At 41.9% G+C, this 24,147-nt stretch overlaps 1 protein-coding gene across 1 annotated transcript in view; it reads left to right on the forward strand.

Annotated features, from left to right (window-relative positions):
- Window positions 1-24,147, forward strand: part of UBXN7 (UBX domain protein 7) — an 85,383-nt gene that overhangs the window by 21,547 nt on the left and 39,689 nt on the right. The window contains exons 2-4 of the mRNA XM_011978725.1: window positions 9,965-10,118; window positions 14,589-14,656; window positions 23,870-23,935. Coding sequence (XP_011834115.1) covers window positions 9,965-10,118; window positions 14,589-14,656; window positions 23,870-23,935 — 288 coding nt within the window. The remainder of the gene's footprint in view (window positions 1-9,964; window positions 10,119-14,588; window positions 14,657-23,869; window positions 23,936-24,147) is intronic.

The raw sequence follows: 24,147 nt of genomic DNA on the forward strand, positions 1-24,147 counted from the left end.
ATTCACAGTAGCACTTCATGAAGTTGATAAATCCTCATTTTATAACTGAGGAAACTGATGCCTAGAGAAATTAGTAACTTACTCAGAGTCACACTAGTGAATGACAGAAGTAGGAGTCAAACCCAGGTTTATCTGAGTAGTTTCCAGGCTCTTACTAAATCATGTCTATTCTGTACTCCTTAGCATGAGTACAGAAGGGAATTTGAAGAATATTTTCTCTTTGTTACTGGGCATAAGACAGGGCAGAGGCAGGCCGGGTGGTGGGCGCCTATAGTCCCAGCTACTCCGGAGGCTGAGGCAGGAGAATGGCGCAAACCCGGGAGGTGGAGCTTGCAGTGAGCCGAGATCGCGCCACTGCACTCCGGTCTGGGGGACAGAGCGAGACTCCGTCTCAAAAAAAAAAAAAAAAAGGCAGGGCAGAGGCAAAGGTTTTTATACATTAATTTTAACTTCTTGCTGTGTCTGTGGCTCCAGGTGCTTAATGTCTTTTCATGCCCTAAGTTGCCCTCACGTGGTACTGCAGGCCTTTCTGACCTCCTCCCTGAAAGGCACTTGTGACACTAAAGCTACTTACATCCCTCTTCTTCTAAATCAACACCCTTTTCCTCTATGTATCAACTCTAAATTCATTGTTACTAGCTTCTAAGAGAAGGCAATATGATTGAATTAATTTAGATTATGAAATGATTGATACATCCTTAACTCTAGTAAGTCTTCATATTTTTAAAGAGGATGTTTGTTTACCCAAATTAATCTCTGAATTGGAAGTATTTTAGGCAGCATAATAACATGAAAAAAAAATAGGCACTTAGGAAAAGACTTTTGGGCTAGGCAGACTAAAATGTTGACAGGCCTGCTGCTTGAGGATTGACTTTACAAGTTCTAATTCTCATAGAACCCACAAATTCTCTAAATGGTTCCCCTGGCAGTAGCATTGGAGTTCTGGTAGGTGAAGGGTGGTGGAAAGGGTGGCAACAATATGCAGTGGCATTTTTAAGTTGAATTTCCTTTTTTTTTGAGACAGTCTTGCTCAGTCGCCCAGGCTGGAGTGCAATGGTGTGATCTCAGCTCACTGCAACCTCCGCCTCCTGGGTTCAAGTGATTCTCCCACCTCAGCCTCCCGAGTAGCTGGCATTATACGCTCCTACCATTGTGCCTGGCCAATTTTTGCAGAGATGGAGTTTCACCATGTTGGCCAGGCTAGTCTCGAACTCCTGACCTCAGGTGATCTGCCCCCCTCAGCCTCCCGAAGTGCTGGGATTACAGGCGTGAGCCACCATGCCTGGTATAAGTTGAATTTCCTATGACCAGATAAGTTTGTGAGTGAAAGTAGCCAGCATTGGTTGCTGTTACGGCAGAAGTGAGTTTAACTTCACCATCAACATGTTCTTTCTGCTTTTTTGTGGTGCTGTAGTGCAGTATGAGCGCTTAGACAAGAGCCACAATAGTGGAAACTTGGCCACTGAGTTCTCTGAAAAGAAAGTTTGGTCCATACCTTGAGAAGCTAGCTTTAGGGTTCATTGGGAGGCAGATGTTAACAGATTGTGCATCTCTGCTAGAACAAGCAGCCAACAGTAGTCTTCCTGTAAGAAACCTTTAATTTTCAGCTGCTGTCTAAATTAAAATGGTAGAGTACAGTAGTCACTGAACTTTTTTTTTTTTTTTTTCCCTGAGACAGAATCTCGTACTGTCTCCCAGGCTGGAGTGCAGTGGCACGATATGGGCCCACTGAAAGCTCCGCCTCCTGAGTTCACGCCATTCTCCTGCCCCAGCCTCCCGAGTAGCTGGGACTGCAGGTGCCCGCCACCATGCCTGGCTAATTTTTTGTATTTTTTTAGTGGAGACGGGGTTTCACTGTTAGCCAGGAGAGTGTCCATCTCCTGACCTCGTGATCTGCCCGCCTCGGCCTCCCAAAGTGCTGGGATTACAGACGTGAGCCACCACGCCCAGCCTTTTTTTTTTTTTTTTTTTTTTAAGATGGGAGTCTCGTTCTGTTGCCAGGCTGGAGTGCAGTGGCGCAATCTCAGCTCACCGCATCCTCTGACTCCCTGGTTCAAGCGATTTCCCCACTTCAGACTCCCAAGTAGCCGGGATTACAGGCACACGCCACCACACCCAGCTATTTTTTTTGGTATCTTTTTAGTAGAGATGGGGTTTCACCAAGTTGGCCAGGATGGTCTTGATCTCCTGACCTCGTGATCCACCCGTCTTGGCCTCCCAAAGTGCTGGGATTACAGGCGTGAGCCACTGTGCCCAGCCCCCTGAACTTTTATAGACTAGCATTTAAGAAGTATGATAATATGGCCGGGCGTGGTGGCTCACGCCTGTAATCCCAGCACTTTGGGAGGCCGAGGTGGGCAGATCACAAGGTCGGGAGATTGAGACCATCCTGGCCAACACAGTGAAACCCCATCTGTACTAAAAATACAAAAATTAGTTGAGCATGGTGGTGGCGCCTGTAGTCCCAGCTACTCGGGAGGCTGAGGCAGGAGAACCGCTTGAACCTGAGAGACGGAGGTTGCAGTGAGGCAAGATGGCGCCACTGCACTCCATCCTGGGCAACAGAGCGAGACTCTGTCTCAAAAAAAAAAAAAAAAAGAGAAGAAGAAGTATGATAATACAACACAATGTAACTGGAGACAGTGTACAAATATTAGGGAAACACTGAAAGCCTCAGGTTTTATGAATAAGAACATGGTAGCATATGTGTCTTGAAATTGTTTATCAAATTTGTGCTGTTTTTGCCCGAAGAATTTTTATTTAGTTGCATAACATAAGGTTGGCTGTGGGGATATTAGAACTTTTCCTTTCCTTCAAAAAGTTGCATTTGTGTTTTTGTTTTGATATTTCATTTTTTAAAGTGTTTTGTGATATTTAGAATGTTAAATTTGTATATACTACAATTTAACTTTTGGTTCAGCTCCACTGAGAACTTAGGAAGAAGTAACTGGGATGACAAAAGTGAGATCTGGGCTAGTTGAGTGAGCTTTTAAAGTTTGAGAGACAGAAGAGCTAGCAGAGACAAGGGTAGAAATTATGACTCACTGGAAAAGTATATATTTGTTCCTGCTTCAGAGTGAGGAGGAAGGGGAAATGTTCAGAACGTAACAGAAAGGTGGGTGTTTGGTTTGTTGTCCCAACTGCTATCCAAATCATGCAAAGATAGGGCTTTATAAAGTCCTACCAAGGGAACTGCCTAGATGATGCTGGTAGGTCCATGTGGCTGAGGGGATGGTACAGAGGTGAGATGAGAGTAGAGGGATATAAAATGGGAGGGGTAAGGAACAAATCTTGTACGCAGCTTGAGAGGGATTAAAACTTTTCCAATCAGTAAGACAGAACCGTTGAAATAGGAAGATAGACAATTGAACTTACATTATTTTGCTGTGTTGGAGGTACACCTGGCCCTCCATATCCATGGGTTCTGTATTGGTGAATTTAGCCTGTGTATTGAAAATATTCAGGGAAAAGACTAGGTGCAGTGCAGTGGTGCATGCCTTGTAATCCCAACACTTTGGGAGGCCAAGGTGGGCAGATCACCTGAGGTGAGGAGTTCAGGACCAGCCTGGCCAACATGGCGAAACCCTGTCTCTACTAAACATACAAAATTAGCTGGGTGTGTTGGCAGACGCCTGTAATCCCAGCTACCTGGGAGGCTGAGGCAGGAGAATTGCTTGAACCTGGGAGACAGAGGTTGCAGTGAGCAGAGATGGTACCACTGCAGGCCAGCAAAAAGAAACAAAATATTCAGAGAAACAGAAAACATTGTTGCATCTCTACTGAACACTTACAGACTTTTCTGTTTGTTATTATTTTCTACAGTATAACAACTGTTTACATTGTATTAGGTACAGTGTAATAGCATTTACATTGTATTAGATGCTATAAGTAATCTAGAGATGATTTAAAGTATAGATTGTTTGCAAATACTGTACCATTTTGTATGAAGAACTTGAACATTCTCAAATTTTGGTATTTGGGCGGTAATGGAACCAATGCCCCATGGATACCGGAGGGATGACATATTATATATCAAAGGGGGCCAAGAGGTGTGAGATACAGTAATTCATGTAAGAGATGTTGAGGGCTTGAGCTAAGACTGTGGCAGTGGACATAGGAAAGGCTGGATAGGAGTGGTATTAACTAGAAGGAACTATAGGCCTCTTTGGTTAACTGATGGGATGTTCACTTGGGGGAGTAAGAAGTCTAAGAATGTTTCTCAAGTTTGAGTAATGTATGAAGCTCTTTGGAAAAACCTCCCTGGTCCTGTGTAACTTAAATTACCATATATGCCCCGATAAAAGGCAGAGTCCAAATGAAAGGCAATTGTTTTTCTCTAATTTCCCAAAAGGGTGTTTGTTTTTTCAATTTTTATAATTGTATTAACATATACATAACAAAATTTATCATTTTAACCTTTTTTTGAGACTGAGTTTCGCTCTTGTTGCCCAGGCTGGAGTGCAATGGAGTGACCTCAGCTCACTGCAACCTTTGCCTCCTGGGTTCAAGCGCTTCTCCTCCCTCAGCCTCCCTAGTAGCTAGAATTACAGGTGCCCACCACACCTGGCTAATTTTTGTATTTTTTAGTAGAGACGGGGTTTTACCATGTTGGCCAGGCTGGTCTCAAACTCCTGACCTCAAGTGATCTGCCCACATCAGCCTCCTAAAGTGCTAGGATTACAGCTGCGAGCTACCGTGCTTGGCCCATTTTAACCATTTTTAAGGGTACAGTTCAGTGGTATTAAATACATTAATAATGTGTAACCATTACCACCGACCCTCTCTATAACTCTTTGTCTGTAAAACTAAAACTGTATACCCATTAAACAATAACTCCCTACTCCTCATTCTACCTTCCTCCAGCCCCTGGCAACCATCATTCTACTTTCTGACTGTGATTTTTAGTGCTCTAAATATCTCACATAAGTGGAATCATACGGCATTTGTATTTTTGTGACTGGCTTATTTCACTTAGCATAATGTCCTCAAGGTTCATTCATGTCAGAATTTCTTTCCTTTTTAAGGCTCTATGATATTCCATTGTATGAATATACTACTTTAGTTTATCCATTCATGTGTTGGTGGGTACTTGGGTGGCTTCCATGTTTTACCTACTGTGAATAATGCTGTTATGAAAATGGGCATGTAAATATCTTTTTGAGACCCTGCTTTCAGTTCTCTGGGTATATCGCCAGAAGTGAAATTACTGGATCATATGGTAATTCTGTTGTTAGTTTTTTGAGGAATCACCATAGTTTTCCACCCTAGTTGTACCATTTTATATTCCCATCAAGAGTGCATAGTGGTTCCAGTTTCTCCACATCCTCACCCACACTTGTTATTTTTTATTTTTTACTAGTAGCCTTTTTAATGGGTATAACCTGGTACTGAAAAAACAGTTGACTGTCAACTATGTGCGTTTCTAGAGATTTAAGTGAAATGATCAGGTGCTTTCTTGGGTAATTTTTATTGATTTAACATTATTACACACATTGTGTATTCATGCTTTTTTTTTTTGGAGATGAAGTCTCGTTCTGTCACCCAAACTGAAGTGCAGTGGTGTGGTCTCAGCTTGCTGTAACCTCCGCCTGTTGGATTCAAGAGATTTTCCTGCCTCAGCTTCCCTAGTAGCTGAGATTTCAGATGCCTGCCACCATGCCTGGCTGATTTTTGTATTTCTAGTAGAAGACGGGGTTTCACCCTGTTGGCCAGGCTGGTCTGGAACTCCTGAGCTCAAATGATGCGCCTGCCTCAACCTCCCAAAGTGCCAGGTTTACAGGCACGAGCCACTGCACCTGGCTGCCTTTTTTCAGTCATATTTTGTGAAATGAGTTTATTCAGTTGTTTTCATTTGCACCTTAAATATATATCTTTATCAGTTTTCAGAAAAGACTATAGCTACTCCATGTCATCTGCTAGTTTATTTGTTTTTGAGATGAAATCTTACTCTTGTGCCCCAGGCTGGAGTGCAACGGCTCACTGCAACCTCTGCTCCCAGGCTAAGTGATTCTCCTGCCTCAGCCTCCCAAGTAGCTGGAATTACAAGCGCCTGCCACCACGTCTGGCTAATTTTTGCATTTTTAGTAGAGAAGGGGTTTCACCATGTTGGTCAGGCTGGTCTTGAACTCCTGACCTCAGCTAATCTGCCTGCCTTGGCCTCCCAAAGTGCTGGGATTACAGGTGTGAGCCACTGTGCTCGGCCATCCGCTAGTTTTTTGAAGCATGTTATTTTCACTTCTTTTTAAATCTATCTTAAATCCATTAATCCAGCGTATCCATTTGCTATTTATTTCCACAATGTAACCATACTGCTTTATAAATTAATTTTAAAACATAAGTATATGCACAAAGTACAAAATTAAATTGTTGTGAAAGGGTTGCCAGTGGTTTTGACTAAGGCCTGCTCCCTCTCTCTCTAGTGTATAGCTAATGAGTTAAAGTACTATGAGATATCACTAAGTTTATCAGACACTGATCACATGCAAGCAAGCCTGATGCCAGGTGCTGGGAGATACCGAGGCAAGAAAACCAGTTCCTCTGTTCAAGAACCGTCTATTCTTTTAGGGGAGCCAGTAAACCAGCATTTACTAGTAGTATATCCATGAATTTAATAGAACGTTATCTCAGGGATGGGAATGGGCAGGTAGGCTAGTATACAAATGAACAAAGTAACATTTCTGTTGATTTCAGCATGCATGAACTAGATGAGGGGATGATGGGGAGGATAAGGGCATTCCAAGCAGGTAATGAATTTGACTATAGTAAACTATGTAGGATGAGGAAGAAGAAAGGCAAAGCCAGAGAAATAAGCTGAGACCTGATCCAACAAAGGGCTTTCCAGATCATAAAGACTTGAATTTATACTGCAGACATCAGAAGAAAGCCGTTAAGGGATTTTGTTTTTGTTTTTGTTTTTGTTTTTTTGAAATGAGGTCTCGCTCTCTTGACCAAGCCGGAGTGAAGTGGCACAATCTCAGCTCACTGCAACCTCCGCCTCCCAGGTTCAAGTGATTCTCCTGCCTCAGCCTCCTGAGTAGCTGGGATTGCAGATGTGTGCCAACACACCTGGCTAATTTTTGTATTTTTAGTAGAGACAGGGTTTCACCATGTTGGTCAGGCTGGTCTCGAACTCCTCACCTCCTAACCGCCTACTTTGGCCTCCAAAAGTGCTGGGATTACAGGTGTGAGCCACCGTGCCTGGTCGCCATTAAGGGATTTTAAACAGGAGGATGATACAATGAGACTTGTATTTTGGAACACACCCTCTGCAGCAAGGTGGAAGATGGAATAATGATCAGTTAGGAGCCTGTTGAAGTAATTGAGGTAAGTATTAAGGATTTGCCTTAGAGAGAGTAGTAGTACAGAAGAGAAAACAAATGAGAGACAGTAAGAGTAGAGTTAGCACTTCCATTTCTTGCAGTAAGGATAATGTAGAGTGATAACATGAATAACCCTGCTGCTGAGAAAAACAGTGCTGAAGAATGTATGTATTCAAAAAAATTTTTAAGTCCTAGTGTGGTGATTCACTCCTGTAATCCCTGCACTTTGGGAGGCCGAGGCGGGCGGATCACCTGATGGGCAGATCACCTGAGGTCAGGAGGTCAAGACCAGCCTGGCCAACATGGTGAAACCTTGTCTCTACTAAAAATACAAAAATTAGCCCAGTGTGGTGGCAGGCACCTGTAATCTCAGCCACTTGGGAGGCTGAGACAGGATTGTTACAGTCACATTTCCCATGTGGTCTTGAAAAACTTCCAAGTCAGAAATGTGTTTAAAGTGATCTCTGCTAGTGCCCGTGGGTGCCTTGAAAAGTCTGTCAAATCATATCCTCTTAGGATGAAATGTACCTTCAACCCAAGCTTCAGAATTCTGCAGATTAAAATGTCAAGGCACATGACATCACAGTAAAAAAAACACAAATCAGACAAAAACTGTGGCATAGTGAGCAAGATCCAGCAGAAACATGAGATAGTGACCTATAGAAACTGTAGAAATTTTATATTTTCCCTTAGTGATTCCAATAAGTTTGGTTAATATGGTTGAAGAAATGAAAGATTGAAATAGGAGTATGAATTAAGGATCTCCAAAACATGATCAAGCAGATGAGGAAGTAAACAAAAACAGAACTTCCAGTTATAAAAAATTAGCTGAAATCAAAAGCTCAGTGAGCAAGGGAAGAAACAGATTGGCACAGCTAAAGGGAAAATGTGTGAACTCGAAATAGCATTGAAGAGATTAGCCACAATGCACATAGAGAGCTAAAGAGACAATATGCATGTGAAAGAAAGGTTGAGACATAAAGGTTAGAGTGAAGAGTTGTAACGTACATCTAATTGGAGTTACAGAGGAAATAAGTGTGAATGAAGGGTGAGGCAGCGATCAAATAGAAATTGCTGCGACTTTTTCAGAATTGATAAAAGACAATCTTCAAGTGGTAAAAGTCCACTGAATCCCAGAGAGGATAAATAAAATCAGCCCTTACAAATCAGAGTGAAATTGCAGAAGGCTAAAGACAGAGGGTCTTAAAAGCAACTAGAAACAACAGATTGCTATAAAAACATTTTTCTGTAGTCTGGCAACTGATTTCCCAGCAGCAACAACAGAAGCCAGAGGACATTGGAATGCTGTCTTCAATATTCTGAGAGAAAATAGCTGTCAGCTTTGAAATGGAATACCCAGTAAAACTGTCAGGAATGACAGCGAAATAAAGACATTTTCAGGCAAAAACTTAAGAGCGTTTACCATCAAGAGAAGGAGATTCTAAGGGACGTAATTCAGATAGAAGAAAAATCATCCCAAATGGAAAGCTTGAGGTGCTTTTTCGTGGCCCTAAAATGTTCAATTTACATTCTATCATTAGACATTTTTGTTGTTTCCAACTTTTCAATATAAACTGAAGCTATGCTGGACATGTGTATGAACATGTTTATGCATATAGTATTTTATGTAGATTTTATTTTATTTTGACTAGAAGCCGAAATTACTGAGTCAAAAAAGGAATGAGTATTTTTGTTTCTGGAATACATGTTGTAAAATTGTTTTCTTAAAGGACCTTACCAATTTACATTTCATTTAGCAGAGTCCGTTAGCTTTACTTTATTTACAAATGAGTTAGTTTATAATAGGGACATTTTTAAATGATGAAGATTGACATTTCTTACCAGATTTTGACTTAGTTATGGCTTAGACAAAAAAATGTTCCTTCTCACTTGTTTGTCATTGGTATTAAAGATGCCTTTTTTTTTTTTTTTTTTTTTTTACAGAGTCTTGCTTTGTCGCCCAGGCTGGAGTGCAGGGGCATGACTTGGGTTCCTTGAAAGCTCTGCCTCTTGGGTTCAAGCGATTCCCCTACCTCAGCCTCCCGAGTAACTGGGATTACAGGTGCATACCACCATGCTTGGCACATTTTTGTTTTTAGTAGAGACAGGGCTTCACCATGTTAGTTGGGCTTGTCTCCAACTCCTGACCTCGTGATCCAGCCGCCTCGGCCTCCCAAGGTGTTGGGATTATAGGTGTGAGCCACTGTGCCCAGCCTGACGCTTTCTTTTTAACAGAAACAGAAATGCTAACTGAAATGTATTCTTTCTAACAAAGCATTTCTAACTTTCTAGAACATAGTCTTTCATTTTTCTTTATCTTTTTTCAGCTTATTCCCAAATATATACTTTGGCCATTTAAATAAATGGCCAAAAAAAAAAAACCAGAAGTGGCCAAAAAATGCTTTAATATTTAGTTTTTGTTTTATTATGAAGGATGATTACTCTTTAATGCTTCTACATTCTTTTCTAGCTCTGTGTATTTCACTTCAAGAATGTGTGCATTTTTTTTTCTAGCTCGGTGTATTTCACAAGAAATTCATTCTAAAAGGGAAAAATACTATTGATTTACTTGGGAATTCTAATACGAGCTGAAAAAAGAGGCTGTCTTTTTTTTTTTTTTTAACGTTTTTCCTGTCTTTTTACTGTTTCAGGTGCAAGTGAAAGTGTAGGAAAACATATGCTTGAAGCGTGCAACAATAATCTGGAAATGGCAGTCACTATGTTTTTGGATGGTGGAGGAATCGCTGAAGAGCCCAGTACCAGTTCAGCAAGTGTCTCTGCTGTCAGACCACACACAGAGTACGAATCTAATGTGTATTGTCAGGAGCTATCCATTGCCTACATTAAGTAGTTGCGTTTTTATCAAAGCTAGGTCAATTCTCTGGTTTTGAAATAAATGAAAGGCTGAAAGCCTCTGAAAAAGTATGAAGTGGAAATTTTTGTAGTAACATACGTTCGATTCTTTAGATACTGTCTTGCCTTATTGAATCCTCAAAGGAACCATGTAGGCTCTGTGAAGTCGGGGAGGTGGGGTTGGTGGGAGTGTGTGGTGCTGCTCTGCTGGGATTGGCCCGTGGCCAGCAGGGCCTGTGTGCCTCATGGCAGCAACAAATAAACAAACAGAAACCTTATTGGATGGCATTATCAACATTTTACCAATAAGGAAGCAGAGGCATAGCCATTTCCCCAAGCTACACAGCATTAAGTAGCAGTAAAGCTCAGATTTCCCAATTACAGATTTTTCTACATTCACAGAAATGTTTTGAGTTGCCATGAAAAATGTTTGAAACTAGGCTGGGCATGGTGGCTCACACCTATAATCCCGGCACTTTGGAAGGCCGAGGCAGGCTGATCATGAGGTCAGGAGTTCGAGACCAGTGTGACCAACATGGTGAAACCGTGTCTCTACTAAAAAAAATACAGAAATTAGCCAGGCATGGTGGCGGGTGCCTGTAATCCCAACTACTTGGGAGGCTGAGGCACAAGAATTGCTTCAGCCCAGGAGGAAGAGGTTGCAGTGACCAGAGATCATGCCGCTGCACTCCAGCCTGGGTGACAGAGCAAGACTCTGTCTCAAAAAATAAATAAATAAATAAATAAAAATAATATCGTGTAGAGTTTTTTCTGTTAATGTTGGCCATGTGTTTCACTCCCAATATAGCTCAGACTTTTAACAGAAATCAGTATGAGAACCTAATACTTAAAAAAAAAGTCCAGGCGTGGTAGCTCATGCCTGTAATTCTAGTACTTTGGGAGGCCAAGGCAGGAGGATGGCTTGAGCCCAAGAGTTTGAGACCAGCTTGGGCAATATAGCAAAAACCTGTCTCTACAAAAAATAGAAAAATTAGCCAGGTGTGGTGGTGCGCAGCTGTAGTCCCAGCTACTTGGGAGGCTGAGATGGGAGGATCACATGAGCCTGGGAGGTTGAGGTTGCAATGAGCCATGATTGTGCCACTGCACTCCAACCTGGTTGACACAGAGTGACCCCCGTCTCCAAAAAAAAAAAAAAGATTAAAAACAAAATGGCAAATATTCATAGTTGATTTGGGAGAGCATATTTATCCTCATTGTACAAAACATGTTTTCTCAATTGTGTTGAAAAATAGTTTTGGTAAATGAATATCTTTTCCTAATGAATTCCCCTATATATATTTTGGCTTAGATAGTTTGTATTGCTAGTTGATCAACATTCGATAATGGCTCCTAATTCCTAAAGTATGATTTTCTTTATTCACTTTTTTCTATTCCATCCTTCCATTCTTGGTAGCTGACAATCTTGGTACAGATACCCTCAGATAATGTGGTAATCAAGTCTTTTCATGTAAGGACAACTGTACTGCTTAATCCACCCCTCTGATGCATTTAGTCAGATTAAAGTTTGTTTATAGAACAATTCAGTTGTCTGAGATTGAGACAATTGTGTGTGTGTGTGTATATATATATATATGCTGTAAAACGAGGTATAACAATAATGGAAGGTTTTGTTTAGGTAGAAGTTTTCTTTCTTTCTTTTTTTTTTGTTTTTTGAGACAGAGTCTCTATCGCTAGGCTGGAGTGCAGTGTGGTGATCTCGGCTCACTGCAACTTCCACCTCCTAGGTTCCAGTGATTCTCCTGCCTCAGCCTCCTAAGTAGCTGGGACTACCGGCACACGCCACCATGCCTGGCTAATTTTTGTATTTTTAGTAGAGACGGGGTTGCACCATGTTGACCAGGATGGTCCCGATCTCCTGACCTCGTGATCTGCCTACCTCGGCCTCCCAAGGTGCTGGGTTTACAGGCATGAGCCACTGTGTGTGGCCAGTTTTCTTTTTTTTTTTTTTTCAGGCTGGAGTGCAGTGGTGCAATCTCGGCTCACTGCAAGCTCCGCTTCCCAGGTTCACACCGTTCTCCTGCCTCAGCCTCCGGAGTAGCTGGGACTACAGGCGCCACCACCACTCCCGGCTAATTTTTTGTATTTTTTTTTTTTAATAGAGACCAGGTTTCAGCATGTTAGCCAGGATGGTCTTGATCTCCTGACCTCGTGATCCACTGGCCTCGGCCTCCCAAAGTGCTGGGATTACAGGCGTGAGCCACCGCGCCCAGCCAATGGCCAGTTTCCTTTTTTTTTTTTTTTTTTTTTGGTTGAGACAGAGTCGCGCTTTGTCGCCCAGACTGGAGTGCAGTGGCTGGATCTCAGCTCACTGCAAGCTCCGCCTCCCAGGTTCTCGCCATTCTCCTGCCTCAGCCTCCCGAGTAGCTGGGATTACAGGCGCCGCCACCTCGCCTGGCTAGGTTTTTGTATTTTTTAGTAGAGACAGGGTTTCACCGTGTTAGCCAGGATGGTCTCGATCTCCTGACCTCATGATCCGCCCGTCCCGGCCTCCCAAAGTGCTGGGATTACAGGCTTGAGCCACCGCGCCCGGCCCAGTTTTCTTAAGATAATTAGCTCTTTTTTAAAAAACAGTCTTCTTCTGTCACTCAGGCTGGAATGTAGGGGTGTGATCTCTGCTCACTGCTCTTGATTCACTGCAACCTCTGCCTCCCGGGTTCAAGCAACCTGAGCTCCTCAAGTAGCTGGGACTATAGGCACATGCCACCACACTTGGCTGATTTTTGTATTTTTTGAAAGATGGGGTTTTGCCTTGTTGCCCAGGCTGGTCTTGAACTCCTGAGCTCAAGCAATCCACCTGCCTTGGCCTCTCAAAATGCTAGGATTGCAGGTGTGAGCCACCATGGCTGGCCGGCCTGTTTCCTTTTGATGAAAGGATTGACAGAGCTTCCTCTTATAGATGTATTGTCTGTTTCTTCAGATGATTGACATTTTGTGTGTGAGCACCAGGAAAGAGTACTTAACATAATTTTGAATTACCCTTTAGTCACGTGGTTTGTTGGGAATTTCTTTAACTGGTTGTTCTTTGATGACAGGATGTTATTGTTGAGAAATGAGTATTCCTACTTCATTTCATAAAGGATGTGTTGGAGTTCCAACGCTTAAATATCAAAAACAAGGTCTTTAGTTGTTACTGTTCAGAACACCTGAATGAAAACCATTAGGGCTAACATAAATTTATATGGAATTTACATGCTTATATAATACTTATTATAAGCAGGAAGATAATGAAAATTAGGAAGTTACTGTTTGCTGTGAACATTAATCAGCAAAGTTCAATACTTGAGTTACAACTATAAAACTATTTCTTTTTCTTTTTCTTTTTTTTAGAGATGGAGTCTTGCTATGTTGCCAAGGTTGGTCTCGAACTCCTGGGCTCAAGTGAGCCTCCCGCCTCCTCTCCCAAAGCACTGGGATTACAGGCATGAGCCACCGTGCCCAACCTAAAATAAAGTGTTCTTTAAAGGCACACACCATTTTTACAGTGTATCTGAATGAGTTTTTTGTTACTGGAAGACATGGATTATCAGTAAACTCTGTGAATGTAAACTTTGAAGAAAATAGGCTTTTAAAAGATGAGTAATTACTTTTTTTGTTCTGTATATTAGGATCTTTTTAGTAAATAGTCCAAGATCATACCTGTTAGCCTCTTTCATAATTAGCATGAAATTCACTGCCTTTTAAAGTTTATTTTAATATCTCCTTATGATTTAATTATTCTTTGATGTAGTAGTAATGTGATATTGCTTCTATTAAGCCTATATTTTTCTATTCATTTCTGCCTGATTTTTTGGGGGAAAATTTTTTTCTTTTTTTCTGACAGAATTTAAGGTAGAAAACTTGAGAGGGAAAGGGAAATTGTTTTTATTTCTAAACCATTTGAGCTATATATTCCAGGTACTCATTTCCACTTGAGCTTTATGTGGAAACCATCTAAAACTCACTTATCAGCTGGATGCAGTAGCTCACGCCTGTAATCCTAGCATTTTGGGAGGCTGAGGTGGGTGGACTGCCTGAGCTCAGGAGTTCAAGACCGGCCTGGCCAACATGGCGCAACTCTGTCACTACTAAAAATACGAAAAAAAATTAGCCAGGTGTGATGGTGCATGCCTGTAGTCCCAGCTACTAGGGAGGCCGAGGCACGAGATTTGCTTTAACTCGGGAGGTGGAGGTTGCAGTGAGTCAAGATCGTGTCAGTCCACTCCAGCCTGGGCGACAGAGTGAGACACTGTCTCCCCTGCCAAAAAAAAAAAACCAACAAAATAACTTAAATTTATCATTATTACTGTGCTTCTAAAAGTCACTAAGTTAATTTGAATATATTCACAGTAATTACAGAAAGCAAACAGGTAGCAGAAAATAGTTTTCATTTTTTATTTTCCCATTTTTTTTTAATAGAGAAGAAGTTCGTGCCCCAATTCCTCAAAAGCAGGAAATACTGGTGGAACCAGAACCATTATTTGGTGGTAAGTTCACTTTTTTCCCTTAGCTTTATTTGATTTTGTTCTTTAGGATTTTAATCAAACCATCAAAAGATGTGAAGGCTTCCTAGGAGACTGTTAGAAGTGTAGTGTCAATTCTTACCTTGTTTTTCTATAGTCCTGTCAAGAAAGTTGCACAGTTGACTCATAAAGAGTGAAGCAGATGTTTCAAATTGATATTTGTTGGAAAAGGCCAAAAGGAGGAACGTTAGCAAGAAGAATTGGTGCCTTGTAATGGGAATGCATAATGATAAAAAGTTCTGATTATTTTCCTTTTCTGGATACCTGCTTGACTGCCAAGTCCCTACTCTCTAGATAGGCCATACCTTCTCTCTCAATTTCTAGAAGTGCTAATCCTAATTTGAATGAAGGGCACCGTAACCCCTAATTCATGTGAAAAATTGGGGTATTAGTCTGGATAGAGAATGGTGATAGAGAATGGGACATTTAATCAGATTAATTTATAGTTAAATAAGCACGTATTTCCCTTTTGTAAACCAAAGAGTTTATGTGTTATTCATGAGTTTATATAGAAAAAATACAAGATGGAATTATAATCTGGTTGGTCAGACCAAGACAGAAAACTGTATATAGTATATATTGAGAATAATTATGCAGAGAAATACTTTGTGTTGAGGTGGCTCACACCTGTAATCCCAGCACTTTGGGAGGCTGAGGTGGGCAGATCACTCAAGGCCAGGAGTTCGAGACCAGTCTGGCCAACATGTCAAAATCCCATCTCTACTAAAAGTACAAAAATTAGGCATGGTAGCACATGCCTGTAATCCCAGCTACTTGGGAGACTGAGGCAATGAGAATCACTGAAACCGGAAGGCTGAGGTTGCAGTGAGCCGAGATCGTGCTACTGCACTGTAGTCTGGGCAGTAGAGTAAGACTCTGTCTCAAGTAAATAAATACAGTTGAGTACAAGAGACATGAGCTTTTTTCCCTCCAACTTTTTTTTAGGTTCGGGTACGTGTGCAGGTTTGTTACGTTTGTGGGTAAATGGCATGTTGCATGGGTTTGGTGTGCAGATCACCACCCGGGTAATGAGCGTAGTAGCCAATAGGTAGCTTTTCTGTTTTCTTTTCTTCCCCTCCCCTTTTCTTTTGTAGACACGGAGTCTTGCTATGTTGCTCAGGCTGGTCCCAAACTCCTGGGCTCAAGCAGTCCTCTGGCCTCAACCTCCCAAAGTGCTAGGATTACAGGAGCGAGCCACCATGCCTGGCTTATAGGTATTTTTTCCAATCCTCGCCCTCCATCCTCAAGTAGGCCCTGGTGTCTGTTCCCTTCTTTGTGTCCATGTACGCTCAGTGTTTAGCTCTCTCTTATGAGAACATGCGGTATTTGGCTTTCTGTTCCTGCGTTAATTTACGTAGGATGGTACATATGTAGCCTTCATGGGTAGACTAAGACAGAGGAGGAAATACACGTTGTAACAAAAGAATGAATAAAATTATATGTATGTCTTTTGATTTGATAAAGTACTTTAGTTGAGAGTTTTTATGAGATAAACGTTTTTAACTTGGCAGCTTTGGTGTTTATTATAGAAAGAAACAAAAGAATATACTGTCTAGATTCAGAAATAAAAGGCAAGAGGAAAGCTGTAAAGTCTAAGTACTGTAGTGTAATGAAGTGCTTTCTGGCTGTTCAATGCGGATAGTCATTGTGCTGTTGATATACCAGATTGCTCATAATTTTACAAGTATAAATGCTAGGAATAGATTTGGAGCAAAAGAGTAATGCCCTTGGAAGCTTTATCTTCTCTTTATTGCAAGGAATAATACAGGATCTTTGAGCAAGTGAAACTATAGGAAGTAAATTCTGTGCTATATTGCTTTTGAACAGAGGCAAAAGAATTCCATTTGAAAGTCCCACTTTACTCTTTTTTTTTTTCTTTTGTATTACAGAGATGGAGTCTCTGTTGCCCAGGCTGGAGTGCGGTGACGCAATCCTAGCTTACTGCAGTCTCAAACTCCTGGGCTCAAGAATTCCTCCCACCTCAGCCTTCTATAGGTGTGTGCCACCACGCCTGGCTAATTGTTTTGTTTTGTTTTGTTTTGTTTTGTTTTGTTTTGTTTGTGGAGACAGGGCATTGCTATGTTACCCTGGCTGCTATGGAACTGATCTGAAGCAATCCTGCCACCTTGGCCTTGGCCTACCAAAGTACTGGAGTTACGGGCGTGAGCCACCGCACCTGGCCACTTTCTTCCTTTTTTATCTCTGAATTGATGTACAGTAAGGAGGATGCTAAGAATGACTTTTTACAGTTAGGAAGTCATTCTTACCTTTTGTTATTAGATGTTATAACTTGAAATGGGTCTTTAGAAACTATTTTCTTAAGGCAGTATTGATTTAAATCACCATTCAGGTGTGGTCTCAGGTCCCTAATACCCTTTCAGGTTGGCTGTAACGTTAAAACAATTTACAATAATAGTACTAAGGGTTTGTTTGTTTGTTTGTTTTTGAGATGGGGTCTTGCTGTGTTGCCCCAGGCTAGAGTGCAGTGGTTGCTCACAGGCGTGATCCCACTAATGATCGGCACGGGAGTTTTGACCTCTGTTTCCAACCTGGGCTAGTTCACCCCTCCTTAGGCAACCTGGTGGTCCCCCTACTCCTTGGAGATAATTATATTGATGCTGAGCTTAGTGTAGACACTTGACTGGCATAGCACACTACAGGCCAGAACTCTTAGGCTCAGGTGATCTTATCTCAGCCTCCTGAGTAGCGGGGATTATAGGCATGCACCATGGTACTGGACATCAAATTATTTGCGTTGTGGTGACATTCAGACTGATAGTTCAGAAACAATGATGAGTCAGACTGTTGGCTTCTTGGTTGAATTCATGCAGTGGCTTCAGACTGTACCACTAGAGAGTGAATTCTTCACTGCTACATGAAGTTTACAAAAAAATTTAAAAGGCAGGGCCAGGTGCAGTGACTCATGCCTGTAATCCCAGTCCTTTGGGAGGCAACAGTTGAAAAGATCACTTGAAACCAGGAGTTGGAGAGTAGCCCAGACAACATAGGAAGATTCTTATCTCTAAAAAAATAAAAATAAATTTGTTAGATGTGGTGGCACGCGCCTGTAGTCCTAGTTGGGAGTCTGAGGTGGGAGGATCGCTTGAGCTTAGGAGTTCTAGGCTGCCGTGAACTATGCACTGCAGCCTGTGTGACAGAGTGAGACCCTGTCTCTAAAAGAGAAATAGGACAGATGCAGTGGCATACACCCGTAATCTCAACACTTTGGGAGGCTGAGGCGGGAGGATTGCTTGAGCCCAGGAGTTTGAGACCAGCCTGGGCAACATATTGAGACCCCAGCTCAAAAAAAAAAAAAAAAGTTAACTGATTTAAAAGCAGTTTTCTTTAATGATGTTCTTGATGAAGCAGTAAAAATGATTAATTTCATTAAATCTTGACCCTTGAGTACACAGTTTTAAAATATAGTTTGAAATAGAATGTATGCACAAAGCACTTTGGTATAATGAAGTACTATGATTACCTTAAGGAAAAGCACTTGTGTGATTGTTAGAGTAGGGAGCTTTTTTTCATGGAACATTCTTTTTACTTGAAAAATCACTGACAAACTATCAGTTTACACCTTGACAGTTGGCATTTTCTGAAAAATGTGAGCTTGTTACTTCAATACAACTGAGAGTGTTTGTTATCAGTGATTTTAAAAAAGAGGTTTGGCTGGATGTGGAGACTCACACCTGTAGTCCCAACACTTTGGGATTACTTTGGGAGGCCGAGGCGGGAGATTTCTTGAGCCTGGGAGTTCCAGACCAGCTTGTGCTACATAGGGAGACCCCCATCTCTACAAAAAAAATTAACAAAAAAATTAGCTGGGCGTGGTGGCACTGCCTGTAGTCCCAGCTATGCAGGAGGCCGAGGGGTGAGAAGATGGCTTGGGCCTTTGAGGTCAAGGCTGCAGTGAGCCATTATTGCACCACTGCACTCCAGCCTACTGGTGACAGAGAGACCTCGTCTCAAAAAAAAATGATAAAATACATTAAAAAAGAACTTTCAGGCAAAAAACAGGATTTTAGAAAAATTTTTGTACCTACCTTTGTGAGCTTGATACTTTCCCAATACTTGAAGGCTTTCTGATAAGATCAGTGGTGACATGAAACAGATCTTTTAACATGATTTTTAAAATACTGTATAATGAAACCATTAATATTTGAAATGTTTCCATTACTCAGTAAACAAGTATTTTTGAATAACCAGTGCATGATACTGCAGAGTTGTGCATAGGTAAAAGATCCATTCAGACTGTGAGATGAATTGTATTAGATATTTTTTGCTGAGTAAAAAATTGTTCCAAAATTAAACTGCCTGAAAAAAAACAAAAAACAAAACAATCTCAGTTTCTTTGGGTCAGTAATCTGGGTGTGGCCTTTGGTTAGGGTCTCCTACAAGGGTGTGGTCAACATGTCAGCTAGGCTACCAATCATCTCAAAGCCTGAATGGAGGAGGATCTCCTAAACTCATTCTTGTGTCTATTGCCTGGGGGCATCCATTTTACACAGAGCAAATGAGAGCCTGAGAGGGCAGCCCAAGATGGAAGCCATTCTCTTTTTGTAACGTAATCTGGAAGTGAAATCCTATCAGTCTGCTACATTCTGTTCAATCCTGCCTGTACTCAAGGTATTCACACACAGGGTACGAATACTGGGAGACAGGGAAAATTGGGGGCTGTCTTAGAGACTGCCTACCACATAGTACAGTGGGTTATAATGAAACAGTATGAAAAGCTCATTGATAAGATTTCAGATTCCACTTTGCAGCTGTCCTCTAAGAAACTACCATTGGTTAAGTATTGGTGTACTATTAAAGAAGAATATCCACAATCATCTAAGACTTTAAAACACTCCTCGCTGCTGGGTATGGTGGCACAGGCATGTAGTCTCAGCTACTCTGGAGGCTGAGGTGGGAGTATGGCTTGAGCCCCAGGAGTTCTTGGCTGTACGGCCCTATGTTGATTGGGTGTCTGCACTGAGTTCGGAATCAATATGGTGACCTGCTGGCAGTGGAGGACCACCAGATGACCTGAGAAAGAGGAAACGGAGCAGGTGCAGATCAGTAGTGGAATTGTGCCTTTGAATAGCCACTGCCCTTCAGCTTGGGCAACATAGTGAGACCCCCATCTTTTAAAACAAAAAGCCCACTCCTCCCTTTTACAACTGCATGTCTGCATGAGAGTACATTTTAATTTTCTTTCTGTACTTGAACTGAAAGAATAGCAGCAGATCTAAAGGAATGTAGAAGCAGATCTGAAGATCCAGATGTCTTCTCTGAAGCCAGATACGAACAGCTATGTGGATATGTAAAACAGTGCCACTCTTCTCACGACGTTTTTTCTCCAGCTGTCCCTCCCCTATGCTGACTTTGAAGCTCCTTCTGGATCTCTTTTAGCTCTTTATAGCTTAGTCTCTTTGACTTCAGTGACCAGTACTTCTATTATGTGGGCAGTAGAGTGAGGACAGAGGACTGATGTTTGCTTGTGGCAGATGGCTTGGAAGAGCCAGGAGACCACATTGAAAAGGCAGGTAACAGTAATAGGCCTAGGGCTAGAGGTGGTGTGGTCTGAGGAGAGGTTTTTGCTTACAAATAGGGTAAATGAATGGAAGACAAATGGGAAGAGGGATATTAGCCCAAGAAGTAAAAGAAATTGGGTAGAAGGATAGCAATAAGAGGAACTAGTGAGTATACCCAGATTGGTGCCTTATAGAGAAGGGGGAGGTTGGAAAGGTGATGTGAAATAATGGGGAATATTGACTAACCTACCTTTGGCAGTTTAAAGGTAGAAGAAAATTACCTTTTATGTGCTACCTTCCTAAAATAATATACTTTCTTAGGCAACTATTCTTATTCTAAGATATCCTTGGTTTCTTTCTTTCTTTCTTTTTTTTTTTTTTTTTTTTGAGACGGAGTCTTGCTCTGTGGCCCAGGCTGGAGTGCCGTGACGTGATCTTGGCTCACTGCAAGCTCTGCCTCCCAGCTCCGCCTCCCGGGTTCACACCATTCTCCTGTGTCAGCCTCCCCAGTACCTGGAACTACAGGCGCCGCCACCACGCCCAGCTAATTTTTTCTATTTTTTTAACCGTCTCAAACTCCCTACCTGGTGATCTGCCCGCCTCGGCCTCCCAAAGTGCTGGAATTACAGGCGTGAGCCACAGCGCCGCCGAGCCTCCAGCCAGTTTCTTAATTGTTAGAGTTAAAAGGTATCAGATATCCAGTTTTTTTTTAATTAATTTTTTTTTTTTTTTTTTTTTTTTTTTAAAGAGACAGGGCCTCAGTATGTTGCACAGACTGCACTCGAACTCCTTGGCTCAAGCGATCCTCTCACATCAGCCACCTGGGCAGCTGGGACTATAGGTGCATGTCTCTGCACCAGGGCCAGATAACTAGTTTTAGAGGCATTCTTTGGCAGGTTCTATTATTCCTGCTAGAAGCCATATACATTTAAAATAGGAGCTCTTGATCAAAAATAGTTCCAAGATTGAAAAGTGTGACATTTCTTGCTTTTTCTTGAATAGAAATGAAGAAAGGAGGGAGGGAGGAAGGTAGAGAGGGACACAGAATGCAATATTTAAATTAAAAATAAAATTCAGGCCGGGCTCGGTGGCTCACTCCTGTAATTCCAGCACTTTTAGTGCCGAGGCAGGTGGATCACTTGCGATCAGGAGTTGGAGACCAGTCTGGCCAACATGGTGATGAAACCCCCTCTCTACTGAAAATACAAAAATTAGCCTGGCGTGGTGGCACACACCTGTTGTCCCAGCTACTAGGGAGGCTGAGGCAGGAGAATCCCTTGAACCTGGGAGGAGAATCCCATGAATCTGAGCTGAGATCATGCCACTGCACTCCAGCCTGGGCAACGGAGTGAGACTCTGTCACAATAAATTAATTAATTAACTAATTAATTAATTCAGGCTAGGCGTGGTAGCTCATGCTTGTAATCCCAGCACTTTGGGAGGCTGAGGTGGGAGGATTCCTTGAGCCCAGGAGTTCCAAACAAGCCTGGGCAACATAGTGACATGCCTGTCTCTTAAAAAACAAAACAAAACAAAACTGAATGTAGTGCTGCACACTTGTGGTCCCATCTACTTGGGAGGCTAAGGTAGGAGGATGGCTTGAGCCTAGGAGGTTGGAGTCTGCAGTGAGCCATGATCACACCACTGCAATCCAGCCTGGGCAACACAGCGAGACACTGTCTCAAAAAGTAAAAAATAAAACATGACAGTGTATTACAAAAGCTCTTTTCCCAGAGATGATAATGTGATTGTTTAACATAAATACTGATACACATATACACAGGAATCATATGCATATGAATATGTTTTAAACAAAAATGAAGTTTTTAATATGTTCGGCATTTTTTTGTTGCTCTGTTTTGCCTTTTACTCGGTAGTGCTGGATGTGAATAATTATCCTGTGTAATCACAAACACGAGTTACTGGGAAATATGTTTTGACACGGGTTAGGGGATTCTGTAGTCTCTGTCTAATCTTGATACTAATCATTTCTCAACAGAGAATTATTCTGGTTACATGCTGGCCAGCCTTGTCATAAGCCAACTTAATAACTTACCCATATTGAGGGAATCATGAAAAGCCTTTATCGGACGCCTGTAGTCCCAGCTACTCGGGAGGCTGAGACAGGAGAATGGCGTAAACCTGGGAGGCGGAGCTTGCAGTGAGCTGAGATCCGGCCACTGCACTCCAGCCCGGGCGACAGAGAAAGACTCCGTCTCAAAAAAAAAAAAAAAAAAAAGAAAAGCCTTTATTTAAAGACTGGGTAATAGACACTCTACAGGGGTAGTAGAATACCTTAGGTGGATCTGTTTACTTTTCTGTCATTAAACCATTGTGTACCTGTGAAAAAAAGTTTCCAAAATTAAAAATGTTTTTTGTCTTGACGGTTCTGCGCATGTGTCCAGTCCCTAAGACACAGTCCTTCAGTCTTATGGTTTAGAGTGTCGAGTTACTGTATACAGCAGGGCAGTCGGAGATCGAAGGCTATAACCTGAACAACAGGGCAGTCGGATCCTGAAGGCTGTAACCTGAATTGGATATCTGCAGCGTGTGTGTGGCTTCATCTCTACGTGGCGGTGTCCTCAAAATCTTCTTTCTTTCTGACGTCACCACTTGGATATCAAGATAGTAAACTTTTTTGTTTTTGAGATGGAGTTTCACTGTTCTTGCCCAGGCTGGAGTACAGTGGCGTGATCTCGGCTCGCTGCAACCTCCGCCTCCCAGATTCAAGTGATTCTCCTGCCTCAGCCTCCCAAGTAGCTGGGATTACAGGTGCACGCCATAATACCCGGCTAGTTTTTTTGTATTTTTAGTAGAGACAGAGTTTCACCATGTTGGTTAGGCCGGTCTTGAACTCGACTTCAGGTGATGCACCCGCCTTGGCTTCCCAAAGTGCTAGGATTACAGGAGGCATGAGCTACAGTGCCTGGCCAGGATAGTAAAGTTTTTTTTTTTTTTGAGATGGAGTTTCGTTCTTGTTGCCCAGGCTGGAGTGCAGTGGCACAGTGTTGACTTACTGCAACCTCTGTCTCCCAGGTTCCAGTGATTCTCCTGCCTCAGCCTGGGATTACAGGCAGGCGCTGGGATTACAGGCATGTGCCACTACGCCTGGCTAATTTTTTGTATTTAGTAGAGGTGGGCTCACCATGTTGGTCAGGCTGGTCTCAAACTCCTGACCTTAGGTGATCTACCCGCCTTGGCCTCCCAAAGTACTGGGATTACAGGCATGAGCCCCCATGCCCAGCCGATAGTAAACTTTTTACACAAGTTTGATCAAGTCTCTTTTAACTGGGCCTGAATTTTTTAATTTGTAATACAAGGTGGCTGAATGGAAGATGTTCAGATTAATTATACATGAATGATTTGAAAGTTTTTAAACTTTTTTATTTTTTGAGGGAAGGCACCATTATGAATCTGAGTGTTTTAAAGCAAGAAATACTGCTCACTTCGGCAGCACATGTACTAAAATTGTACATGTACGAGACAGAGATTAGCATGATACAGAGATTAGCACGGCCCCTGCGCAAGGGTGACATGCAGTTCGTGAAGGGTTTCATATTTTTTATTTAAAAAAAATACTTTTAGATGAGGACATTTTTAGAATTAAGTTTCAAAATTAATTTTTAAATTTTTCAATTCTGTTTTTTCTCCCCTAAAGCTCCTAAAAGACGACGGCCTGCACGTTCAATTTTTGATGGTTTCCGGGATTTTCAGACTGAAACTAGTAGGTATCTATGGACCAGTTTATCATCTCCCTCTTCTCTTCCTATTAAAAAGAAAAAGATGATTGCTGTTAGGCCCAATTACTTTAAGTTTTCACCTTATTTAAAAAGTGAAATTATGGATCCAGGATGTGATTAACTCTCCCCTGAGCTGAACTGTTCCAAATTCTAACCTATTTGGTTATAGAAAAATAGTAAAGGAGATGGAGATAGT

This window comes from Mandrillus leucophaeus, unplaced genomic scaffold (genome assembly GCF_000951045.1).
Source record: "Mandrillus leucophaeus isolate KB7577 unplaced genomic scaffold, Mleu.le_1.0 Scaffold199, whole genome shotgun sequence".
In the NCBI taxonomy this organism is placed as follows: Eukaryota; Metazoa; Chordata; class Mammalia; order Primates; family Cercopithecidae; genus Mandrillus; species Mandrillus leucophaeus.